General features: G+C 39.4%; 1 protein-coding gene across 1 annotated transcript; it reads right to left on the bottom strand.

Moving 5' to 3' along the window:
* Nucleotides 1–3,798: 3,798 nt before the first annotated feature.
* LOC148945920 (uncharacterized) lies at nt 3,799–4,371 on the bottom strand. Its single transcript, XM_089097550.1, has one exon. It carries the CDS (start codon nt 4,369–4,371, stop codon nt 3,799–3,801), a length of 573 nt encoding a protein of 190 aa, XP_088953676.1.
* Nucleotides 4,372–10,938: the final 6,567 nt, after the last annotated feature.

The raw sequence follows: 10,938 nt of genomic DNA, 5'->3' as shown, positions 1-10,938 counted from the left end.
AGTTTAACTGTCCCATATTGCTCTAGAAGACGTTAAGCCACACTGCCCTCGCCAGCCACCTCGTTTTGCTTGGGTAAATCAGACAGTGCTCAGCTATATTAAGAAATGCTTGGCACTGTCTAAATTCCATTTTCTACTTTGGGCTAAATGCAATAAACTAAAAATGTCATGACTGAACTGCAAGACACACAGGTCTTAAACATCACACGCAGCAGCTGAACAAAGTATAAACGAATGGCAGATACAACCGACAGTTGCAAGCCATGGAAGGTCATCCTTCAAAGACTTTGCCAATCTATTTTTGGATCCTAGCATGATACTCGCATTGTCCGAAGTAAAGGCAACAATGTTTGTCAGTGGTATTTTTTTCTTTTTTACTGAATTCATCTGCAATTCAGTTCTTCAATCCTTTAGCTGTTGCATCAGAAACAACTGATGTAGAAAAAAACTGCTCGACTGGTTTCTGCTCTTCCAGAGAATAATAGCGAACAATTATTATAATAAATTTCGTTGTTGTTCTGTCTGTCGATTCATCAATGATGATTGAGATCTTGGTCACCTTCAATATTGCAACTAACTCGTATTCACGTGCTTTTCAAATTACATTTTTTATTATTGCAGTTGTATTTGTCCTTGCCGAGGCCATAAGGTGAACAGTAGGTTTGTCTTTTTCTTTTTTTCTGACTGCTTCATTTACTTCTTAGCTCTCACTGTAACTGGTGTCCTCATCCATGCGTCTTGCTTTGCAAGTCAGTGGCAGTTTATTTCCTCGAGGAGCTTCACACGATCCATCCGACTCTTGAAAAGAGTTAGTATCATTAACACTACTAATGTTGAAATCACTTTCTGATCCAGAATTTTCTTGAGTATCTGATTTAACTACATCACAGTCTGGGTTTCTTGACTGTCCTCTAGTGACAAAATAGATGAAGATATAATGTTTGTGGTAGAACTCTTTACAACAGAAGCATCCTGCATCACAAATGTCTGAACACTCTCATTTACAGATTGTTCTTCAACATTATGAACTACCTCTATCACTTCTTCAACAGCCTCACTTGTAGAATTTTTACCAAGCTGTCTATGCAATGTTGCGCTTTTAGTAGGAACAATAAATGGGACTGCGATAGAATACCTTACTAGTTTTTTGAATAGGTTTCTCTTAACCTGACTATTTCTTTGTTTAGCAACAGGATATTTTTATAATTTCCTGAGCTTCAGGTACCTTCCTATCCACTCTACGTTCAAAAAGTATTTCAGAGCAAAAAGAGCAAAAATGAGGTTTTTAAAGGCCAAATGAAGCTTTTTGAATACAGTATGGTAAATTCTGATGAAAATGCTATTCTAAAGATTTGATTGTCAGTGGATAGCAAATTTATTGCATATCAAACTAGCCAATCAGGGAGATAACCATAAGCCGTTCCACCTATATAAAAAAAAAAAAAATCAAGGAAAACGTAATAGAGAGCCGTCGCAGGATTTACGACACGCGGCTCGATTTTAGGTTTGTTGCAGATGCAGAAAACATATTATATTTTTTTCTATTTTAGCCTATATTCACATTCTAATGTCTAAGTAGGTGGGTTATATACATATTTTTAGTCATCAACTACTATAATAACCAGAGGTGGGCTATACTCTGGGTGAGATATAATTTCAGCTGAGGGGCCTTTTACTATCTTGGAAAATAGTTGCACTGGGAGAGTCATACTCTCAGGAATTAACTCAGACCCTAAATTATGCCCCGGAAAGGTTTTTTATCTCACATTTCAAGGCCATTACTGTATTATTTGCCTGGAAAATCAGATGAATCTGGTTTAAAAGAAGTTGGTTTCACAATCGTTGATGCATTTAGAAGGTCCAGACTTCAGATTTCGGATGTCCGTTTTGATTAAGTTCAGGAGGCTAAAAAAAGGCTCAGCTGGTACATTGCTAAAAGGTAAAGAGAAGATCAGTGATAATGCACTTCTGCAATTCTGGGTACTTGATTTCACCACTGCGAGTCTTCAGACTAAATATATTCATCCAGTACTGCTCAACTGACAGGTCTTCAACTTGGGCATCTCCCAAATAAAGCTCAGTGACATCAGTCATTGCCCGTGACCTGCATTCTACGTCTGTTTTCTGGAGGCAACACTTTTCTCTTAGAACTCAATTTCATTGCTTGCTTTTATATGCTTCTTGGTCAGAGCATTTCTGGTCAACTCTGATTTCTCAAAAGATTCATACTTCAAATATAACCTACAGTGTGGTACATAAGCATCTTTCTTTGACACTCTTTTTTCTATCCAATTTTTAAACATTGGTAACTGAAGCCACTTTTCAAAAAACTTTTGGTCGAATTTTTTCTTTTGGGAATTCTTAAAATCCCTACTCTACCCCAGATCTCGCTGAAAATCCTTACTCTACCCCAGATTTCCCTTTATACCTAGATTCAAAATAAGTCTCCCTAAAAGAAATGATTTCTCCCTAAAATAGGGTAATATCCTTAAGAATGGAAACCCTGCCACTTAATGACAATTGTTTCTGATCTACACATCACAATGGGCTTATGGAAACTGAACTAAGGTTATGACGTATAATACCAAGGACGATACGCGCGGTATCAATTGTGCATCATGTTTGGAAAAGATGACACTAGAGTCTACAGTGGGTGCAATCTGTAAACTATTTAACAAGAGCAAATTAATTAATATGTTATGTTAATTTACCAAGGTAGTGATATCCACCTTTAGTTTAATCAACATTCCAAAAATTGTGTTCATTCAATTGTGTTCGTTGTGTTCAGCTTCAATTATACCAATCTTGAGAGAAATTTTTCAGAATTTTATTAGTAAGGCTATACCTAATATCAATTGTCTAATAAGAGTTCTCTGTGACTAAATTTATATTACTATTATTGTATTTTTTTGTTTTATTGTGTAAAATGTTTTTCACAAAGTTATATAAAAAATTAATTGTAAAACTTCGAATTAGCAGTGTTTTGGCTAATTTAATGCTTTAACACTTAAACAAATGAAACTTTTTTTAGGTTAGCCAATGCAATCAGAAAAAAAAGTACCTGGGAATTTATTTCAAGGTTTAGGTTTTCTTGGAAGGGGTGGGGCTACGTGGGAAATAATAAAACATGGCAAGCACAGAACCGGATTCAAAGTTTTAACGGCTAGGCCTAAGCGTTTTTGCCGCTCCGTTTTTGTGAGATTTTCGGGGAAATTCCCGAAAATTTGGGGATAGTGGAAGCACTGGGCAGAACGCAATTGATGAGCCAAAAGTAATGAAAGAGAGAGGTGATACTGAAATCTCAGCTGCCATTCTTCGAAGATATCTGACAGTTTATAAATGGCCGCAGATTTCCTGTGCTGCTTTAAAATCGATTTTCTGGGAATAGGCAGCGTGGTGGCGTAGTCTTGACTTACTTGATTGAAGTCCCATCCAGCCTCGAAGGTTGTTTTGGGACCTCTTCATTCACTATGTTTTTGATGTGGCGTCTGTATGAGCATCTATCTTCAGTAAGGCGTAGAAGTTGCGGCAGGTTGAATGTAGAGAAGTTGTCTTTCTGATCTCTTCGGGGGCGGAATTCTGGGGCGAGAACTATGCACACGACCTTAGAAGACTGTTTTCGGAAGACGGGACTTTTCCATACCACTGGATGTGGCCTAGCCACCTAAGTAGTTGCTGTATTATTTTGTCAAGTATGGTGTGTGTTTGATCTGTGGCTTTCAAACAGCCTAATATTAGAGATCCTGTCCAATTACGTAATGCCTGCAATACGACAAAGTGACTTTGTTTCGAACGCTACTAGGCGACGCTGGTCATCTGTTTGAGGGTCCCTGATTCACAAGCGTAAATAGAAATGGGGATAATCATTGTGTTGAAGAGTCTTGTTTTTAGCACTGTCGACAATTTCTTGTTCCTCCAGATTAACATCAAGACTTTGAAGCTCGAGTTGGCAAGAGCCAGGCACCTCTTAATATCTTTCGAGTGGTTGTTATCGGACGTTATAAGACTACCAAGGTAGGTGAAATCTTCGACCCATTCTATGTTGTCACCACCGAGCTTGAGGCCTAAGCTTTCTTTGTTTCCGGCTTTCTTGAACAGAGCATGGCTTTCGTCTGTGAGGAATTGATGGTCCATTCCAAAGCGGCTGGTGGTTGACTGAATGTTGTCGGCCTGGGACTGAAGATCCCCAAGGTTCTCATTTATTGGGTCTACGTCGTCTGCATAAGCTAATTTATCAATCAATATTCCTCCGATAAGGACACCTGACGAGTTGTCAAGGAGTGATAGGACAGCAGTAAGGAACAGGTTAAACTGTTCCGGTGAAAGCAAGCAGCTCTGCAGCACACCAGTCGGAGTGGTAGTGGAGTGCATCTCATATTTTTACGATAAATCACACCAGTCTAGTTTTTGTTAAGAAAAAGAATCACTCAGGGAAAGTTTACTGTGCCCCCTGGCATTCTGCACCCCCTAGGCCCGGGTCTACTGGTAAATCCTGACCTGGGCTAGCAGTCTAACTCTTACTCTATGAATAATACCGATATTATGGTGGAAAAACACAAATTTCAAAATATTTGTCAGGTCAGGGCCACAACCTAAAAGTTTTGACAATACAAAAAGTATTGAAAAAGTACTATGTTCGCAGAGTTTTCAAAAACTACTAAAATATTTCTTCGATACAACTCGTGGCAACCCTGTTAAGGAATAATACCGGTATCAGGGTAGCCAAACGTCTCAAAAGAGTGCAAAAGAAGGCCCAAAAGGAAGGATTTTTGTTCAAAAAGTGTGAAAGCCACAAAATTTGCGTGCGTTCGTCTGCCACCGCGCGCATAGCCCCTCTCACTGTTCTGATCACTCTTTTATTTAGGAAAAAAACCCTAAATAAAAGTAAGCTCTAGACAAGCCATGACTATTTATTTATAATAGTAATATATAATAGTTTAAAAACAAATTTGTGCTATATATTTACATATTAGGGGGTGGGGGTAAAGCATAGCATATATTAAACCATGTAACCTAACCTAACCTAGGTACCTTATTTCCCCCTAAACCCCCAAAAACTAAATGTTGGTGTGGTAAGGTACGGGTGTCACCAACAAACACATCTATAAACTCACATTACAGACTCCCTATGCGGGGTCTCAAAGTAGACTAACTAAAAAATAATATTCATTCTGTACACAAACTTTCCATAGGGGTGGACCTTCGCTTGGGCCTGGCAATCCCCTAACCCCCATTAGTAGAGATGCCTTATTGAGTCCGATCCCTCACCCCTGCTGCCACCTACAACTTTTTTACATAGTTTAATGAGGACAGGGTCAATGACCTCTTTCTCCATGACCTCTTTCTCCAGGTGTGTTTTTGACACGCTCTTAGCGAATGTCAATGTTGTTATTGTTTCCGAGGCAAAATGCCAAGGTCAATGTTGTTTTGAACAGAGTCATTAGAGAGAACACGTGGTTAATGGGGTCAATGTTGTTGTCGTTCGAAGCAAAGTTAATGACACTTCCTTCCTGTTCGAGGCAGATGTTATGATCCGGAAATAGTATTTGTTATTGTTATTCGAGGCAAATGTTGTTGTCGTTCGAGGCAAAGTTAATGACATTTCCTTCCTGTTCGAGGCAGATGTTATGATCCTGAAATAGTATTTGTTGTTGTTATTCGAGCCAGATGTTATGAGGTTCCCGGAAACAGTTAATTAATGTCTGACAGATGACGTCAAGTTAATTAATGTCCTTGCATTTCCAAAGAGAATTGTCACCGAGAAACAGTTAGATCACACATGATGTCATGATTGATTGATCGGCACAAAAGGGGAATTAATTTGTTGTTCTATAGAGAATTGATTCACGATAGGGAAATTAATTTGTTGTTTCTAACAAGAGAATCGTTTCCGAGCAGACGTATTGATCTTAGCGCGCGAAAAGGTTTCCAAATAATTTGAAATGCATTGGCGCAGAGATGCCAAACAACAGGAACATGCCGAAATTCCGTTTAGGGTTCATTTTGGCGAAACCGTTTTAGCTATTTTATGGAACTATTTCGGCGAAACAGCTAGAGACATTTTAAAAGGTGATTTTTGAAGAGATTTTGGAAGAGGTTTTGAGTGTGGTCGTTATAATACACAAGTTGTATTTTAACAGTGTTGTGAGGTCCTCTACCCCAACCCCAACGGCGTCTCATAACCCCCCCCCAACCCCAAGTAAGCGCCCCCGGTCCTCAAAGGGCCCCCCAGCGCCCAAATGGCCACCGGAGCCCCCAAACGCCCACCCAGACCCCCCAAGGCCATCCCCGGGTCCCCCAAAGGCCCATCGAGCTCCCGAAGGACCAACGGGATCCCAAAGGCCCTCCACCGGTCCCCAAATGTCCCCCAGGCCCTCAACTGCCCTCCCTGTGCCCCGAAGGAAGCCTCCCGGTCCTCAAAGGCCCCCAAGCTCTCAAAGGGCCACCGGAGCCCCCAAAGGCCCACCCCGCCCCCCCACGGCCATCCCCGGGCCCCCCAAAGGCCCATCGAGCTCCCGAAGGACCAACGGGATCCCAAAGGCCCGCCACCGGTCACCAAAGGTCCCCCAAGCCCTCAACTGCCCTCCCTGTGCCCCAAAGGCCCTCCCTGTGCCCCAAAGGCCCTCCCAGTGCCCCCAAGGCCCGCCCCCGGCCCCCCAAAGACCCTCCCAGCTCTCAAAGGGCCACCGGCGCCCCCCAAGGCCCACCCAGACCCCCAAAGGCAATCCCCGGGCCACCCAAACGCCCTCCCCAGGCTTCCAAAGGCCCTCCCTCGGTCCCCAAAGGTCCCCCAGGCTCCCAACTGGCCCCCCGGACCCCCAAAAACCTTCCCCCGGCACCCAAAGGTCCACCGGCCTCCCAAAGGGCCAACGGGGTCCCAAAGGGCCCCCAGACCCCAAAAAGGCCATACCCGAGCCCCAAAGGCCCACTCCCGTCCCCAAAGGTCACCCACACCCCCCCAACACCACCCTGAGCCCCCCGGGCCCTCCCCGGGCCCCCCCCCGCCCCCACGCGCTCCCCAAGGACCAACGGGGTCCCACAGACCCGAAACCGGTCCTGCACGGTCCCCCCGGGTCCCCACTGGCCCCCCGGCCCTCCAACGGCCCCAAGGGCGCCCACACGACCACCCGGCTCCCAAGGGCCATCCCCCGATCCACAAAGTTCCCCCGGGCTCCCACAAGACCCCACAATCCTCAAGGGCCTCCGGATCCCCAAACGCCCTCCCTGGGCCCCAAAGGTCCTCCCCCGGTCACCAAACATTCACACAAAAACTTACACACACACAAAAACTTACACACACACACAAAAGCACACACACACACACTAAAACTAACACACACAAGAAAACATAAACACACACCCAAAAACATACACAAACTAAAACTAAAATAAGCACAAAAACTAAAATTCACACAAAAACTAACACACACACACACACACACACACACAAAAACTTACACACACACACGCCAAAACTTACACACACACAAAAACTTACACACAAACACACACACACACACAAACTAACACAATAAAAAAAAAAAAATCACACACACACTCACAAAAAATAGCACACACACAAACGCACGCAAAACTTACACACACACACACACACGAAAACTAACACACACACAACAAAACTTACAAACACAAAAACTAACACACACACACACACACACAAAAACAAACACATTCACACGAAAACTTACATTCACGCAAAAAATAACATGCAAACAAAAAATTACACACAAACACAAAAAAACACACAAAACTAACACACACACACACACAAAAACAAACACACACACACAAAAACTAACAAACACACAAAAACTTACACACACACACACACAAACTTAAAAATGAAAACAAAAAACTCAAACACACACGCACACAAACATACACACACACACACACTAAAAAAACATACACACACACACACACACACACACGAAAACTCACACACACACGCCAAAACATAAACACACAAAAACTGACAAAAGCACACTAAAACTAACACACACACACACGAAAACTAACACACACACGCAAAAACTTACACACACACACACACACACACACAACTTACACACACAAACAAACTTACACACACACACACACACACACACACACACACACAAAAAAACTTACACATGCACACGAAAACTTAAAATCACAAAAAAAATTACATGAACACAAAAACACAAACACCAAACAAACAAATAAACAATAACAAACACACACACACACACACGAAATAACACACACAAACGAAAAAAAATACACACACACACAAAAACTTACACACACACATAAAAAAACAATAAAAAATTAAAACAAAAAAACTAACACACATTCACAAAAACATACACACACACACACAAAAACTAAGACTTAAACACACAAATAAAAACGAACCCACACAAAAACTTAGAAAAACAAAAAAACACAAACACACCATCAAAAAAAAACAAACTTACAGAACAAAGAAAAATAAAACAAAAAAAAACACACACACACACACACACACAAACTAAAACACACAAACCAAAACTTACACACACAAAAACTTACACACACACACAAAAACTTACACCCACACTCAAAAACTTACATTCACCCAAAAACTTACATGGACACAAAAAATGACACACACACAAAAACTTACACACACACACACAAAAAACTTACATACACACACAAAAGCTTAGACACACAAAAAATTACACACACACCCAAAGTCTTAGACACACAAAAACTTACACTCACACACAAAAACTTACACACACACGCAAAAACTTACATGCACACAAAAACTTACATTCACACAAAAACTTACACACACGCACAAAAACTAACACACACAAACACACAAAAACAAAGACACAAACACACTAACAATTACACACACACACACAAAAACTAACGCACACACAAAAACTGACACACACACAAACACACACACACACAAACACTTACAAATGCACACAAAAACTCACATGCACACAAAAACTCATACACACACACACCAAAACAAACTCACACACACTTCAAAACATACACACACAAAAGCTCACACACAAACACACTTACACACACACACACACACACAAAAACTCACACACACACGTCAAAAAAAAAATTCACACAAAAACATAAAAATACACACACACACACAAACTTACACACACACACACACACAAAAATTACAAAAAAAAAAAATTACACACACACACACAAACACACACAAACTAACGAACATACAAAAACAAAAAATGCACACAAACACAAAAGCAAACACACGAAAAAACTAACACGCACACAAAAAAACTTACACCCACACGCAAAAACTAACATTCACACAAAAAATAAAATTCAAACAAAAAATTACACACACACAAAAAATATTACACACACACACACACAAAACTTACACACACACAAACTTACACACACACAAAAACTTACAAACAAACAGACAGACAAAAACAAAAACTAAAAAATGAACTAACACCAAAAAAAACAACACAAAAAAGTAAAGACACAAAAAATCTTACACACACACACAAAAAAACTTAGAAAAACCCTCAAAATCTAACATTCAAACAAAAAATAACATTCACAAAAAAAATTAAACAATCACACACTCTTACACACACTCACAAAACCTTACAAACACACACAAAAGCTTACAAACACACACACGCATAAAAACAAACACACATACTCAAAAACTAACATACATACATAAAAACTTAACCACACAAAAAAAAAAACTTAAACACAAACACACAAACAAACTAACACAATCACAAGAAAAATTAAATTAACAAAAAATATTACTTTAACACACAAACTTACACACAAACTCAAACCCACACACACAAAAAAACATACAAACACACACAAAAACAAACACACACACAAATACATAAAAAAAAAAAAACACACACACGCAACATAAGACAAAATAAAGCAAAAAAACTCACACAAACAAACTCACGAACACATAAGCAAACAAGAAACCAATTAAACAACAACACAAAAAAAAATGCACAAGAACACAGACACACACACACACACGAAAACAAACACACACACGCAAAAAATTACACACAAACACAAACACACAAAAAAGAACACAAACACACAAAAACTAACACACAAACACACACACACACAAAAAAACTTACACAAGCACACTAAAACTAAAAATCACACAAAAAATAAAAAAATCAAAAAAAATTACACACACACACACACACAAAACTTAAAAACACACACACACACACACTAACACTCACACACACACTCAAAAAATTACACACACACACAAAAACTTAAACACACAAAACTAAAAAAAAACTAAAAAAATATAACAAAAAAAACTCTAAAACTACTTAAAACTCAAATAAAAAAAAAACCACAAACACACACAAAACTAACAAAACTAAAAAAAAGACAACTTACACACACACGCAAGCAAATAATAACCAGAAAAAATAGAAAAAAAAACAAAAAAAAAAACAAAAAAAAAAAAACACACACAAAAAAAAAAACAAAAACACACAAACACAAATAACCAAACCAACAAAACCTAAAAAAAAAAGAAAATCAAAAAAAAAAGAAAAACTAACTATATAATACAAAAAAAAAATAGCACACACGCAAACAATAATACACACACACACACACACACCAACACAAACGCACACCAACAAAAATACACACACACACACACACAAAAACTTAAAAAAGACCACGAAAACTAAAAAGAACAAACAATAATACATGCACAAACAAGAATACACACACACACACACACACACAAAACAAAAACAAAAAACCACACGAACAAAAAAAAACACAAAATAAAATAAAAACACACAAAAAAAAAAACAAACACAACAACACAACAAAAAAACACACACACACACA

This window comes from Artemia sp. Qi Xiang Cuo, chromosome 12 (assembly GCF_049724085.1).
Source record: "Artemia sp. Qi Xiang Cuo chromosome 12, ASM4972408v1, whole genome shotgun sequence".
Lineage (NCBI taxonomy): Eukaryota > Metazoa > Arthropoda > Branchiopoda > Anostraca > Artemiidae > Artemia > Artemia sp. Qi Xiang Cuo.
Note: the sequence above shows the minus strand (reverse complement) of the source record. Positions and strands in the feature narration are given on the sequence as shown.